Source organism: Bos indicus x Bos taurus, chromosome 11, assembly GCF_003369695.1.
Source record: "Bos indicus x Bos taurus breed Angus x Brahman F1 hybrid chromosome 11, Bos_hybrid_MaternalHap_v2.0, whole genome shotgun sequence".
Taxonomy (NCBI): domain Eukaryota; kingdom Metazoa; phylum Chordata; class Mammalia; order Artiodactyla; family Bovidae; genus Bos; species Bos indicus x Bos taurus.
In genome coordinates this window covers 19,394,185-19,410,387 of record NC_040086.1, presented here as the reverse complement: position 1 = coordinate 19,410,387, position 16,203 = coordinate 19,394,185, and the positions used below count along the sequence as shown (strand labels likewise).

The 16,203-nt window shown below is 37.0% G+C and overlaps 1 protein-coding gene across 3 annotated transcripts in view; it reads left to right on the top strand.

Annotated features, from left to right (window-relative positions):
- HEATR5B (HEAT repeat containing 5B) overlaps positions 1–16,203 on the top strand; it is a 102,496-nt gene that overhangs the window by 69,019 nt on the left and 17,274 nt on the right. For all 3 annotated transcript variants that reach the window (XM_027555007.1, XM_027555005.1, XM_027555006.1), the window contains exons 27-30: positions 4,949–5,128; positions 11,793–12,030; positions 13,143–13,397; positions 15,463–15,590. In XM_027555007.1, coding sequence (XP_027410808.1) covers positions 4,949–5,128; positions 11,793–12,030; positions 13,143–13,397; positions 15,463–15,590 — 801 coding nt within the window. The remainder of the gene's footprint in view (positions 1–4,948; positions 5,129–11,792; positions 12,031–13,142; positions 13,398–15,462; positions 15,591–16,203) is intronic.

The following is a 16,203-nucleotide window of genomic DNA, read 5'->3' as shown; positions in this document are numbered from 1 at the left end:
GATCTCCTTGCAGTCCAGGGGACTCTCAAGAGTCTTCTCCAGCACCACAGTTCAAAAGCATCAATTCTTCAGTGCTCTGCTTTCTTTATAGTCCAACTCTCGCATCCATACGTGACTACTAGAAAAACCATATCTTTGACTAGATGGACCTTTATTGGCAAAGTAATGTCTCTGTTTTTTAATATGCTGTCTAGGTTGGTCATAGCTTTTCTTCCAAGAATCAAATGTCTTAATTTCACGTCTGCAGGCACTGTCTGCAGTGATTTTGGAACCGCAAAAAATAAAGTCTCTCACCGTTTCCATTGTTTCCCCATCCATTTGCCATGAAGTGATGGGACTGGATGCCACGATCTTTGTTTATTGAATGTTGAGTTTTAAGCCAGCTTTTTCACTCTCCTCTTTCACTTTCATCAGGAGGCTCTTTAGTTCTTCTTCGCTTTCTGCCATAAGGGTGGTATCATCTGCATATCTGAAGGTTATTGATAAATCTCCAGGCAGTCTTGATTCCAGCTTGTGCTTCATCCAGCCTGGCATTTTGCATGATGTACTTTGCATGTAAATTAAATAAACAAGGTGACAGTATACAGCCTTGATGTACTCCTTTCCTGATTTGGAACTAGTCTGTTGTTCCATGTCCAGTTATAACTGTTTCTTCTTGACTTGCACAAGGTTATTTTTTTGTATATGGTTTTTGTATATGTTATTTTTGTATATGGTGTTAAAGGATGTTCTGATTTCATTCTTCTACATCTAGCTGTCCAGTTTTCCTAGCACCACTTATCGAAGTGACTGTCTCTTCTCCATTATATATTCTTGCCCCCTTTATCATCGATTAATTGACTGTAAGTGTGGCTTATTTACGGGCTCTCTGTTCTGTTCCATTGATCTCTGTGTCAGTTTTTGTGGCAATACTATACTATTTTGATGACTGTAGCTTTGTAGAATGGTCTAAAGTCAGGGAGCGTGATTCTTCCAGTACTCTTTTTCTTTGTCAAGTTTGTTTTAGCTATTCTGGATCTTTTGTGTTTCCATATAAATTTTTAAATTATTTGTTCTAGTTCTGTGAAAAATGTCATTGGTATTTCGATAGGGATTGCATTGAATCTGTATATTGCTTTGAGTAGTATGGTAATATTAACAATGTTAATTCTTCCAAACCAGGAACACAGTATATCATGCCATCTGTTTGTATCATCTTCAGTTTCTTTCATCAGTGTCTTGTAGTTTTCCAAGTACAGGTCTCTTACCTCCTCATGTAGGTTTATTCCTAGGTATTTTATTCTTTTTGATGCAGTGGTCAATGAGTTGTTTTCAGTTTCTCTTTCTGATAGTTCTTTGTTAGTATATAGAAATGCAACAAATTTCTGTATATTAATTTTCTTTCCTGCAACTTTACTGAATTCACTGATGACCTGTAGTAGTTTCCTGGTAGCATATTTAGAATCTTCTATATATAGTATCATGTCATCTGCAAGCAGGGAGAGCTTTACTTCTTGTTTTCTAATTTGAATTCCTTTTATTTCTTTTTCTTCTCTAATTGCTATGGCTAGGACTTCCAAAACTATGTTGAATAAAAATGGCAAGAGTAGATATACTTGTCTTGTTCCTAATCTTAGAGGAAATTCTTTCACTTTTCACTGTTGAATATGATGTTAGCTGTGAGTTTGTCAGATATGACCTTTTTAAGTTGAGGTTCCTACTGTGTTAGAACACAGTTGTTCCTACTGTGTTCACTTTCTAGAGAGTTTTTTTTTTAATCACAAATGGATTTTGAACTTTATCAAAAGTTTTTTTCTGTTATCTATTGAGATGATCACATAGTTTTTATTCTTCCGTTTGTTAATGTGTATCACACTGATTGATTTGTATATATTGAAAAACCCTTGTTATTCCTGGGATGAATCCCACTTGATGATGGTGTTATGACCTTTTTAATGTGTTGTCGGATTTGGTTTGATAATATTTTGTTGAGGATTTTTGCATTTACATTCATCAGTTATATTGACCTGTAATTTTCTTTTTTTGTGGTATATTTGTCTGGTTTTGGTTTCAGGGTGATGCTGGTCTCATGGAATGAGTATGGAAATGACAGATTTTTAGTCAAGTTGTTTCCATTGAAAAATACTGATTTGAGGACTTCCTTGGCAGTCTGGTGGTTAAGATTCCACACTTCCAGTGCAGGGATCACAGGGTTGATCCCTGGTCTGGGAACTAAGATCTCATATACTGTGTGGCATGGCCAACAAAAAAAGTAGAGATTTTAAACGCTAATAACTTAGAACTCATACACAAAACAAATGGTAGACAACCTATTGAATGGGAGAAAATAATTGCAAATGCTGCTGCTGTGTCACTTCAGTCGTGTCTGACTCTGTGCGACCCCATAGATGGCAGCCCACCAGGCTGCTCCGTCCTTGTGATTCTCCAGGCAAGAATACTGGAGTGGGTTGCCATTTCCTTCTCCAATGCATGCATGCATGCTAAGTCACTTCAGTTGTGTCCGACTCTATGTAACCCTATGGACATCAGTCCACCAGGCTCCTCTGTCCACAGGATTCTCTAGGGAAGAATACTGGAATGGGTTGCCATTTCCTTTTCCATTTGCAAATGATATGACCAATAAGAGGTTAATATCCAAAATATATAAATAGTTCATACGACTCAACACCAAAACAAACAACCACATTAAAAACTGGATGGAAGTATTGACTAGACATTTTTCCAGAGAGAAAATGCAGATGGCCAATAGGCACATAAAAAGATGCTCACCATCACTTATCATCAGAAAATGAAAATCAAAGCCACAACTAGGTTTCACCTGACACCAGCCAGAATGACTATCATAAAAAAGAAAAATACAAAAATAGCAAACATTGGTGAAGATGTGGAGAAAAGGGAATCCTCACACACTGCTGGTGAGAATGTAAGTTGGTGCAACCACTGTGGAAAACAGGTTCCTCAAAAAATTTAAAATAGAGTTACCTTGTGACCCAACTGAGTTTATATCTGAAAAGAACAAAAATACTAATCTGAAAAGAGTCATGCACCTCAGTGTTCCTAGCAGCATTATTTACAGTTGCCAAGATTTGCAAGCAGTCTAAGTGTCTATCAGCAGATGAATAGATAGAGAAGATGGAATGCTACTCAGCCGTAAAAAGGAGTGAGATTTTGCCATTTGCAGCAACTTGGATGGACTTGGAGGGCTTTATGCTAACTGAAAAAATTCAGAGAAAGACATATACTGTATGCTGTCATTTATATGTAGAATCTAAAAGATATAACAAACTAGTGAATGTAAAGAAAAAAGAAACAGACCTTTAGACACAGAACAAACTAGTAGTTACCAGTGGGGAGAGGGAAGGGAAGATGGGGCAATTTAGGGGTAGGAGCAAAATAAAAACCCTAGTAATTAGGAGATTATGTGAAATCATAGATGAAAATTGTGAAGCACAGTAGAATTTAAAGAGTCTTTCATTTAATTAAAAAAAAGTTGGCACTATCAGGCAACCCCTTCTTTCTTGACATTCTTCCTTTGTTTTCAGTATCACCACACTTGCCTATTTTCCTATTGCTTTTCTGGCATTTTCTTCTCAATTTCTTTCATTGTTTATTTTTACTCTCTCTGTCCCTTAAGTTTAATTATTTTTCCTGTGTTTTATCCTTATTGATCTGTCCTTATCCTTTTTTTTAATACCTGTCCTTGAACAAAATTACCTAGCACTGTAGCGATCACTTTTGCCTGGAGAATTACTAAATCTACTTAGTTAGCTTTGTCTTTGCTCCTGAAATCCAGACCCAAGTTTTCAACTGCCCACAAACTCAGCATGTGATAATTTAGTTCATAGTCAAAATGATGCTGCTCTGAAACTTCTCATCTCTACCACACTCCTCTGTATTCTTAAATAGTGGTATCACCTATCTTCCATTCATCCAAGGTAGAAGCTTTGACAATCAAAATTTGGTAATCATTACCTCACTGTTTACATGTCCCTGCTTTCACTCCCTAAAAGTACATAGTTAGTTTTCAAACCTTGTGATTTCTACTTCCAAGTCATTCTCAAATGCCTCTCCCTTGTCATTTGCTTCCATATCATCTCTGTCCAGTGGTGTTATAATAGTCATGTAGCTGAACACAGTGCTTACTATCAAAACTCATGTTTTCCTGTGTTTATGATAGTATTTGAGCAGTTTTCCTAAGGCACAATTCTAATAATATTCCCCTGCTCAGAAGCCTTAGAAACTCATGACTGCCTGCAGAAAAAGTCTGCTAAATTCAGTTCACATGGAATTTAAATTGGACTGTAACCTAATCCTAGTTAACTTTCCTAATCTTTTTTCTTCCTCCACCAAACTCCTATCTGTATACACAAAACTTCCTGATATCTAAACATTCCCATTTCTTGTGCTAGAATTGATCTCTTCTTTCTCTCTTTTTAAGTGTAGTATGGCAGTCATAAAATATTCTTAAGTGTTCATTTAATCTGTGTGTAATCTGTGTTTACTTACTTACTTGAGGAGAGGGACTAGATTTTTTTTCCCTTTACTTTTTTGTTTCTTTTAAACTTCTCTGTATAGCTCAGAATAACCTTTGACTATAGTAAACAGAAATGTTGAATTAAAGAATTACTTGTGACTGAACTGATTTGGCTGCAGATTTTTTTCTGTTAAAATTTTTAGGAATTTAGATAGTGGAAACGTGGTAAGTAAATATTGTTTTGTTTTCTACATAGGAGTATAATAAGTTCCATACTTGCTATTCATTTTTTATTAAAAAAAAAAAAAAAAGCGTAGCATTGAAGGATTTTGTTTTGTTCATTGGTTTTGTTCTATATTGGTTCCCTCTAGGAAAAAAATCATATTAACTCCAGCCTTTTATATGTTTAATCTTAACTTTTTAATATAAAAATAAGAGTTCTTTTTTTTTTTTTTTCTCCCCCCCTTTGGCTAGGTGTGTAGTACATGGATTGGAAGTGGAGTTGTCAGTGATCTCAATGATCTCCGTCGAGTACACAATCTGCTTGTTTCTTCACTGGACAAAGTTCAGGCCGGAAAAGGATCTTCCAGCCAACTGTACCGAGAGAGTGCTACAACCATGGAAAAACTGGCTGTTCTCAAAGCATGGGCAGAGGTAACGGCAGCCTATTGTTTTTAACTGTTTCTCCATCCATGAGAAAATGTTCCCTTCTCTAATAGGTAAAAAAATTCTGTTTGGTTTTTGTTTTTTTTTAAGCTGACCTTTGGTATAGAGTGCTTGAAAAAAATTTGCTATTTGCTTTCTCACTGAAATACATACACATTTATGTCTCAAAAGAGCTCATATTGAACCTTTGAAAATTAGTATTTCTAATTAGTGTTTTTTTAATTTATTTATTTTAATTGGAGGCTAATTACTTTACAATTTTGTGGTGGTTTTAGCCATATGTTGACATGAATCGGTTTTAAAACACCTATATTGAAGAAGACCTCTTCTTACTTACTATGGAAAAATTAAGTGGAGAAAACCTACAAATAATAAAGAAATAGAAAAAATTGTGCCAAGAATCTTTTATTTGATTAAATTTCAGGAGACTTGCTGCCACTCATTGATTAGGCTGTAGGAGTTTATTTTGTTGTATATTTTGTTTTTTTTAACAGCTGTTTTTACCTCTTTTTATGCCCACATTATTTTTAAAAATAATGATACTGTTTTAATTTCACTTTTCTAAATCCCTTCTGCTAGTTACTTTCAAATTCTTATCTTCTGCATTTGGGTATTTCAAGTATCTCTATTCCTTCCCCTGCCAACCCAGTATCTTACTTCCCTATTTCCATGGTTATCAGCAGCCTGTGACCACCCCGCAGGCAATTGCTGGCTCAAAGCATACAACACCCAGATGATACAGTTTAGATAAAGGACCTCTGGGGTTTTGTGTTTTTTTTTTTTGTCACAGAAGAAAAAGAAGGGTAAATTAGAGCAATAAGATATTGTAGAAATTAGTTTTCTTTCTGTTGTTTAGATCAAGTTGTTTTCATAGACTATCCCTGAGTGTTCATTTATTTTCACCCTGCTGCCAACTTTTGTCTTAGACAAGTAAAATAACATTCGCATTGATAAAATGTTTGTTCTTACTGATAAGATCTTATCAAATTAATGCAAATGTATAATTTTAAGTGGAAAGTAGTGTTAGAAAGATACTTACAATGTGATTATTTTCTCACTTTAAGATTCACAGAAATTCTTTGTTATTTTCACATATCTAATTTTTAACTAAAAGTTACTGTAGAAATTACATTCCAAATGATTGAATGATTTTTATTTTTAAAAAATCTTTCAAAATTGTTGTTAATTCTCCAGCCCTATTCATTAATTTCCCAAACATAGAGACAGTTATGTAATTGGATAAGACCATTTGCCAGTTAGCTGGTTCTCTGCTGACTTGCATGAATGTGCTTGATTTACCTACTAGGTAGTCTGGCACAGTTCAATATAAAAAGCATTAAATGTTGAATCACAGACCGTACAGCAAGTTCTGTCTCTCTAATTCACCATCTTTTGTACTTTGATCGAGTGAGTTGATCTCTCAGATACTCAGTTTCTTTATCATAACATGGAAGTACAATAATATTTTCTAAAGTGACATTATTAAAAAAAAAACCGAGCATTGTAACTGGCACTGAATAGAAAATAATTACTTTTAACAAGTTGGAGAAGGAAATGGCAACCCACTCCAGTATTCTTGCCTGGAGTATTCTATTCCTGCCATGGACGGAGGAGCATGGTGGGCTACAGTCCACAGGTCGCAAAGAGTTGGACACGACTGAGCGACTTCGCTTTCACTTTAACAAGTTAGATGAAAACTTCATATAACTAATTTATTAATGCACATTTTTGTTTGAAACTCTTTTCTTATTTTGGGGTGACTTGGTTCTATAATTAAATAATTTACACTTCAGCCCTCAGCCTATAGTATTGTCAAGTAAATCTTTTCCTTGCTTAACTTCCTTTCCTTCATCTTTTTACCTCAAAGGCCCAACATATTCTAGATTTTCTCTGTTCAAGATCTATCTTTGCTTCTACTTTTTACTCAGAAAACAGGATGTTAGTTTTCCAGCTTCTCAGATTGTTACCTTCAGGTCTTGAGATCTATGTGAGTTGATAACTGTCCTTTTACCTGTGTGACCTTGGGTGAATTATTTACCTGCTTCTCTAAACCTGATTTCTCAGCCCTAAAGCATGGATAATGCTGCTGCTGCTGCTGCTGCAAAGTCGCTTCAGTCGTGTCCGACTCTGTGCGACCCCATAGACGGCAGCCCACCAGGCTTCCCCGTCCCCAGGATTTTCCAGGCAAGAACACTGGAGTGGGCTGCCATTTCCTTTTCTAATACATGAAAGTGAAAAGTGAAAGTGAAGTCACTCAGTTGTGTCCGACTCTTAGCAACCCCATGGACTGCAGCCTTCCAGGCTCCTCCATCCATGGGATTTTCTAGGCAAGAGTACTGGAGTGGGGTGCCATTGCCTTCTCCAGGATAATAATTATGCACATTTCATAGAATTACATTGTGAAGTAAATGAGACTTCATTGTGAAGTAATAAGGACTTTGTTCAATAACTACCTTATTTATAAGCTCAGTGAATGTTGCCTGCTGTTATTAGTATAATTATTATTATTATTTTAAAGTTTTCCTCTAATCTAGGATTCCCTTTTCTCGATTTTCTTTCCCACTCTGATTCATTCAACAAAGTGTTAAATGAGCATTAGCTCTGTGCCAGGGTAGCAGTTGATAATACCGTAGTGCACAAGCCAGATGTTCTACACTTACTGAGGAAAACAAACTAGTGGACCAGTATGTGAGACAAAAATAATGAGTGTTACAGGAGAAGTACAGACTGTTGTAAACACACAGCAGAGGCACCTAAAATAGTCTGGGAATTCAGAGGAGGCTTCCTGGAGAGAGCAACACTTAGGCTGGGGCCTGGAGCATGAGAGCAGATGTTAGTAAGCATGAGTCTGAGGAGGAGACTGTTTCAAGCTAAGTGCATTCAGTTTTCCCCCACTTCTGTATCTCTCCATCTCCCTCTGCATGCTCTTCCTCCCTCCTTCCCTTCGTTGTCCCCAACTCAGCTTCCTCTTCCGCTCACTCTCCTCTTCACGTCCTTGACTGTTGAGTCACCCACTTCTCAGTCCCCTGCAATCTAGCTTTATTCTCACCACTCCACTGAAATTACTAAAGTTACAAATGATACAATGCTCCAAATCACTGGACACTTTTCCGTCTCTGTCTGACTTAGCCTTTCTGCAGCTTATGATATTGTCTCCTCTGGAAACTCTTTGTTTTCCTTGACTTCCTGACCCTACTCCCTTGCTTCTCCTGTTATCTTTTCATTGTTCATTCTTAGCATCACCTGCTGGCTTCTCTTTGCCTGCCTACCCTTTAAATGTTGATATTTTTCTTGTCGTTTTTCTCGCTCTTCATACTTTATGGGTAACCACATCTACACCCACACCCTGTAGCTTTTACCTGTGTATGAAATATTCTAAATCTACTTTCCTACTCATACCTCTCTCCTAAATTCCAGTCCCATACTTGTAGCTATTTATTAGACATGTAGTAAGTACTGTAGTATTTACTGTTGAAAAAAATCTGCTTATAAGTGGACCCACACAGTTCAAACCTATGTTGTTGAGGGGTCAACATAGTATAGCCAAACACTTTTTAAAACCACACCCATTGGTTTACCAGTTTATTCTAAGGAATATCGAGAATATACACAAATTCTGTTGTGAGGATGTTTGTTGTGATGTTGTTTATCATTCTAAAGAGAAGGAAATATATGTATTTCTTGATCCAAAGATGATGGTGTTAAAGAAATAGAAAATTGAGTTAAAAATTGTAGACAAACATATTATTGTTTAAAAGACTGTGAATATGTATATACAACGGGTCTAGCATGTTAACAGTATTACATCTGGGTTGTAGGATTGTGTCTGGCTTTATTGTGCATCTGATTTTTCTATATTTCTTGTGTACCTTCTCGTAAGAAAAATAAACCCCAAATTTTTTATAAAAACAAGTCAAAAAATATATTTTCATATTGCAGGTAGCAATGTAAAATATATACCCCTTTTAGAAAGCATTTGACAGTGTCTGTTCAGAGCCATGGAAGTATTTATAATCCCTGACCCAGTCATTCCCTTTCTGGGATTTTATCCTAGGGAAGAATATTCAAAATACGAAAAAGAGAGAAGTTGACAAAAGTGTTTGGAACATTCATAATGTGAAGAACTGAACACCTTGTCGTTGAAACTATGCCTCATCTTCTAAGATTCCCAGGACTGAAAAGAATTTTTAAAAATATAAAATGTCAACTACAGGAAAACTATTAGGTGTATAATGTCTTCTATTACCACTATTAAAAATAATAGTTATGAAGACTAGTATTTATATGGAAATCCTTTTATAAACAGTTAAGATTAAATACAAAATTCTCTGTACAACAAAATTACAGCTTAGTTGGAATGTGAAAACCTGGAAATTAGGATTATGAGTAATTTTATTAACTCATTTTTAAACTTTTTATGGTGTACTTTAAAATTTTTATTTATGGCCATGCTGAGTCTTCATCGCTGCTCAGGCTTTTCTCCCATTGCAGCGAACAGGGGCTACTCCCGAGTTGTGATGCGTGGGCTTCTCATCTCAGTGGTTTCTCTGGTTGTGGAGCACAGGCTCTAGAGTGTGCAGGCTTCAATAGTTGTGGGCACGGGCTTGGTTGCTCCGTGGCATGTGGAATCTTTCCAGATGAGGGATTGAACCAGTATCTCCTGCTTTGACAGGTGGATTCTTTACCACTGAGTCACTAGGGAGGCCCACAGTATAATTTTTTAAATAAAAGTTGAGGAAAAATACATACATCTGACCTTTAAATCCTGCATTGACTTCACTTGCCCATTACCAACAGAGTAAAATCTTCAGCTCCCTTCTGCCTTGTATTCTATGCTCAGTCTCATACCGAACACTGGGAATTTCCTTAGAATGCCTTGCCGTTTCCTATCTCTTATGCTCTTGCTCTTGATACTCTGTCTGCCTGGAATCCCTACTTCCATCTTTGCCTGTCAACAGGTGAACTTTTTTCTTTGAATTGTGTCTCGCCTTTTCATCGTCCATTAAGATTCTTTATCTTTCATGTACCCTGTGATTCATTGATTACACAGACCACGAGTGTTCATTAGGTGCCAGGCAGTGGATGTGGTCACAGCTCGTAGTGAGATGGGAAGATAGGTCATTTAAAACAAATTTTAAAAAAATGTCCCTTCTCCCATCTCTTTTTTCACCCTTCTATCATTTTATCAGTCTGTGAGTTCATGGCAGTGAAAACCACATGTGACTTGTCTTTGTTGCCTCAGATCCAAGCACAGTAGCAAATGCAAGGCAAGAGTAGGTACCTAAGAAGAATTTGATGAGTGAATGGCTGAGTATACTTACAGTGTTTATTGTGCGAGACATTTTCTTAAAATATCAACATTATAATAAATCTAAGTGAAGAAAGCAAGCTTAAAAGCACTAAAAAATATGAATATGATGTTTATAACTTGAGATTCAAAGTCCCTATTCCAAAAGTTAGATGGTTTATGCTTCTAAATTGTCAGGTGTTAGTATAACTAACCGACTATAATTAAGTGATATGTATAAGACCACCACCGTGTTAAGAAATGCTTCTTCTCAGAAATGAAGATTCATTGTTTCCTGTCATCATTGTCTAAACTTAGTCAATTACTGTACCGTAGCCGTCTGCTTGTTGTAGGGATAGAGATAAGACCCTACCATCAAGAAGTGTCCCTGGTTCAGACACATAGACTTCTTCTTATGTACAATGAAAATAGCTGTGTATGGCAAACATTTTTCTAAAGATACCTACTGCAATAATCTTACTCCCTTGACCGCTCCCCCCCTTTTTTTTGCTTTTTCGTGGATGTATAATTCAGCTAGGTGCCGGTTGCCAAAGCCAAAATATATGTACAACTACAAAAGAATACAAACAAAAATAACTTTGGCAAAGAATCTTTAAGATTGTATTTTCAGAAGTTGTTATTATATATCCTCTTGGTTTACAAAAGTGGAGAGAAAAGATACAGATATATATAGCCAGTAAATTATCTTATTCTTGGCTGAGCTATCTGTTACAAGGACTAGATTGCTAAATATGACTTAAGCACTCTAAAAGAAGGGGTTTTGGAGGATATTAGTGGAAATCCAGGTTGTGGTTTCTCTTCCCCCACCCCTTAGCTTTTTCTTTGAATGCCGTCTGATTGTGTCTAATAAGCCTGTGAAAGCAAATGCAGTAAACAGGAAGTTATACCCTATGGCCAAAAAAAAAAAAAAAAAGAAAACCTCATATAAAGGGGGGCTTTGTAAAGTAGAACAAGAGAAGCCAGAAAAAATCAAGGAATGTGCTGTGAGAGTAGTAGTCAGATCTATTATAAAAAAAAAAAAAAGATTGCCTCCAAAATACGTGGGATTATTCTTTTGAGGATATCAGGAAAGTCTGAAGTTGCATACTTTCTACTAATAGTACTTGGTTACTTGTGATGATTCAGCTGTATAATCATAGTGGTGGTGGTTTAGTCGCTAAGTCGCTTCCGACTCTTGCGACCCCATGGCTGATGGCCTGCCACACTCCTCTGTCCATGGGATTTCCCAGGCAAAAATACTGGAGTGGGGTTGCCGTTTTCTTCTCCGTATAATCATAACAGCTTAGGATATGTCATTTCTTAATATTATATCTTGTTCTTTTCTCCTCCTGAATATCTTACTAGGTCTATGTGGTTGCTATGAATATTAAAAAAGAAGCAGAGTCAAAACCAAAAAGAGCAGTTAAAAATACTGATGACGATGATGATGATGACAGTACCATAGATGAACTACCACCAGATAGTTTAATAACACTGGTACAGCCTGAACTGCCAATACTTAGTCGCCTGTGGTTGGCAGCATTAAAAGACTACGCGCTTTTAACTTTACCAGCTGAATTCGCTAGTCAACTCCCTCCAGATGGTAAGTACTGCGTTCAGAGTTTTGCTTTTAATGGGGTTCAAAGTAGTAATTAAACAAAATGGAATTGGTGGAGACTGGCCACAATAGTAATAATAACATCTTAAATTTCTGTGGACTTAAACTTGATATTCTGTCCATACTGAATTTATAAATTCAGATACGGCATTAAACTTTACTTGTCAGCCCAAGCAAAAATGTTCTCAGTGTTACAGTAATAACCATCTGAGCTGGGGTACTCTAAATAACTGCGTAAGGAGTTATTATGCGTAATCATGATGAGGTATACCGCCGTGTTGGTCACTGTGTGTGTGCCAGGGCAGATGTGAAGTCCTCAGTTCGATAGTGAAAGCAGGAAGAAGGGAAGAATTTGCAAAAGAGTTGGGGGGGAAAAAAGAAGAGACAGAGTTCGCTGGCTATAAGAGAAAGGAAAGGTGATGAGGGTTTTAAGAGCTGCTGGTGACAGTGAAGAGGAAGCCTGTGACCATGGGTGGGGCAAGGTAGAAGGCACTCAGAGGCGTGGGCACTTGCAGAGGAAAGGCTGGAAATGCTGGCATAAATCACAAGGAAGTGATAGGCACTCCAGGTCAGCAGTTGTAGGAATGATGTCAGTTTTAGAGACCCTTGGGAGAAACTCTTTGGCCAGATTCCTCTTTTATGTGTGCTGTGATCTGAATATTTGTATCACCTCAGAATGTTTATGTTGAAACCTAATCCCTATTGTGATGGTGTTAAGAGGTATGGGTCCTTTGGGAGGTGCTTTGGTCATGAGGGTGGAGTCCCTAGGAATGGGAGTAGTCCCCTTGTAAAAGAGAACCCACAGAGCCCCCAACCCTTTCTACCTTCCACCTTGTGAAGAAAGCAAGAAGGTACAGGCTGTCAGTCAGGAAGAAGGCCCTCACCCAACCATGCTGGCATCTTGATCTCGACTTACAGCCTCCAGAACCATGAGAAATGAATTTCTGTTGTGTAGCCACTCAGTCTGTGGTATTTTCTTAAAGCAGGTCAAATGGACTAAGCCAGTATGTACCAGGTATTTTTAAAGGAAGTTGTTCATAAATGAGTGAATATGTATAATAGAAGTAATGTTTTTCATTGATTTGATTGTTTTATAGGTGGGGCATTTTATACTCCTGAGACTATTGATACGGCTAGACTGCACTATCGGAATTCCTGGGCCCCAATTCTCCACGCGGTGGCACTTTGGTTAAACAGCACAGGATTTACATGTTCAGAGTCAGCAGAAGCAGCAGCAATATCCGCTTTACAAAAACGTTCCATACCGGTCAATTTAAGCCAAGCATCAGGAGCAATACCTAGTGCTAAATCTTTGGCAGAAATTAACAAAGACAGAATGCATCTGATTTTAGGTAAGTGAGCCATCTTAATGTATCTCAAGATATATTACTTCTGAAAATGTTTATCTGTAAGGGAGAAAAAACTGCTTTCTACCATTTAGGTTCTGTGACTGGCTTAAGAATTAAACTGATATAAGACACATTAATAGGAGAAAAGCATATCAGATCAGATCAGATCAGTCGCTCAGTCGTGTCTGACTCTTTGCGACCCCATGAATCGCAGCACGCCAGGCCTCCCTGTCCATCACCAGCTCCCGGAGTTCACTCAGACTCACGTCCATCGAGTCAGTGATGCCATCCAGCCATCTCATCCTCTGTCGTCCCCTTCTCCTCCTGCCCCCAATCCCTCCCAGCATCAGAGTCTTTTCCAGTGAGTCAACTCTTCGCATGAGGTGGCCAAAGTACTGGAGTTTCAGCTTCAGCATCATTCCTTCCAAAGAAATCCCAGGGCTGATCTCCTTCAGAATGGACTGGTTGGATCTCCTTGCAGTCCAAGGGACTCTCAAGAGTCTTCTCCAACACCACAGTTCAAAAGCATCAATTCTTCGGCATTCAGCCTTCTTCACAGTCCAACTCTCACATCCATGCAATGACCACAGGAAAAACCATAGCCTTGACTAGACGAACCTTTGTTGGCAAAGTAATGTCTCTGCTTTTGAATATAATTGATTTAAAACTTTTACATGTACATAGGAGGAAAATGAAGACCTGAAGAAACTTTTAGGTCTTAAAGATTGTATACAGTTTTACACGAACAAGAATAAGTTGTGGGGATCTGATAAGACAGAGGGCTGGGGCCAGGGATGATAAGTTGTGCAGGAACTAAAAAGTATATGGGGGAAACAAATGGAAAATCGGGGCTTCCTTGATAGCTCAGCAACAAAGAATCTGCTTGCCAGTGCAGGAGATGCAAGTTCGATTCCTGGTCTGGGAAGATCCCCTAGGGAAAGAAATGGCAACCCACACCAGTATTCTTGCCTGGGAAATTCCATGGACAGTGGAGCCTGGTGGGCTACAGTCCATGGGGTCACAAGAGTCAGACACAGCTTAGCCACTAAACAGCAACAGTAGAAGATCAGGCTTATTTTAGTAGGTTTGTTCTGATCGGTCTATTTCAACATCAACTCCCAGTCTCAAGGAGTAAAAATATTCTTTGCCTGATACAGGGAGGGCATCTTCTAATGAGAAATTTTATGACCTGCTTTTGGGTAGAAAGGGGGTCAAAGAGCCCTGCCTGCATCTGCTATTTCTCAAATGTGTTCAGCCAAGAAGGTATATTTTGGTGCAGCATGTTTTGAACTCCTTCATATCTTTCATTTTAATGCTATGGAAAAAAATTTTACAGTATAGTTCAGATAAGAAATAGTAAAAAGAGGTGTTTGTTTTTTAGCACATTTTCTTAATTAACTGAATTTTTAATAGAAAAATTTAATTATTAAATTACTCCTTAAAAATTCTCTATCATGTTCACTCACAGAGCAATACTGAATAATTTTCAAGGGAAAAGTTAAACTTTTTTTAATATGTTTTCTTTTTACTTGACACTTAAATTACTCTATGAGGAAATATAAATTTATATTTACATTATACATGTAATATATACATAAATTGTGTATATAGGTATAAATTTATATCTATATACACATATATAAATGTATATATGCATATAAATATAAATGTAAAGTTAAAGCAAATTTGAGTAATTGTTATTTATAATTGCTGTGTAGATTCTCTTGTAACATTTAAGAATTTGCGATCATTTATCATAATCTTATAATTTTCATAAATTTATTCTTAATGTATTATTTTTAAATGTCTTTAAGTAGCTTCTTAATCAACCTGGTGACTTTGGAACTCCCTCACTTGCTTCCAATGTGACTGTTTGTCTCATTCCAAGGCTACAACATATGTTAAGTTTGGCTACTTATTTTGACAATCATTTTGAACTCACTTAAGGCATTAATAAATACATGTTAAAGTAAGCTATAAAATAAGTAGGTAAAAGAAAAAAAAATGGTGTCAAAGCAACAAAGTGTTTTATATTAAGAAACCTGTGTGTTAATTTTGTATATTACAGGTGTGAGTATACAGTTCCTTTGTTCCCCAAGACCTGAGGAACCTGTTGAACATGTTACAGCTTGTCTACAGGCCTTGCACACCTTGCTAGATTCTCCTTATGCCCGAATCCATATTGCAGAAGATCAGGTGCAGTATATTTCTATAATAGATAATAAATGCTTTGTATTCATCATATTTTAAGGTAATTTTCTCACATATGAGATACATATTATATAATAAGTGTTCAGGATTTTGGCTTCATCTAAGACCTTATATTGAATGTTGGATGACCAGACATGCTGGACTAGAAATCATCACTATACCTTCTTTGATGAGTTCATCAGCAATCAGATATAACTAAAAATGTAAAGGATCCCCTCAGTCCCAGTTAATGGTTCTGCTAGTAAAGGGCTGAGTTAATTCATAAGGCTATTAATAAATTTGGGATTTCCTGTTGGCTCATTCAGTAAAGAGTCTGCTGTAATGCGGGAGACCCAGGTTTGATCCCTGGGTTGGAAAGATCCCCTGGAGTAGGAAATGGCAAACCACTCCAGTATTCTTGCCTGGAAAATCCAAATAAATTATGTCACTTTTAAATGTTTGATTAAACTTGATCTCATTTAATACGGTTTTTGCACTGGCTCAAGTATTCATTTAAGAAGTTTAATGAATTGTGTTTTCTAATTTTTTGTATGGAATTTTTAGAGGATTTTATTCATGTTACAGAACCAAGTTTCCACTGGATTTGTTTGTTTGTTTT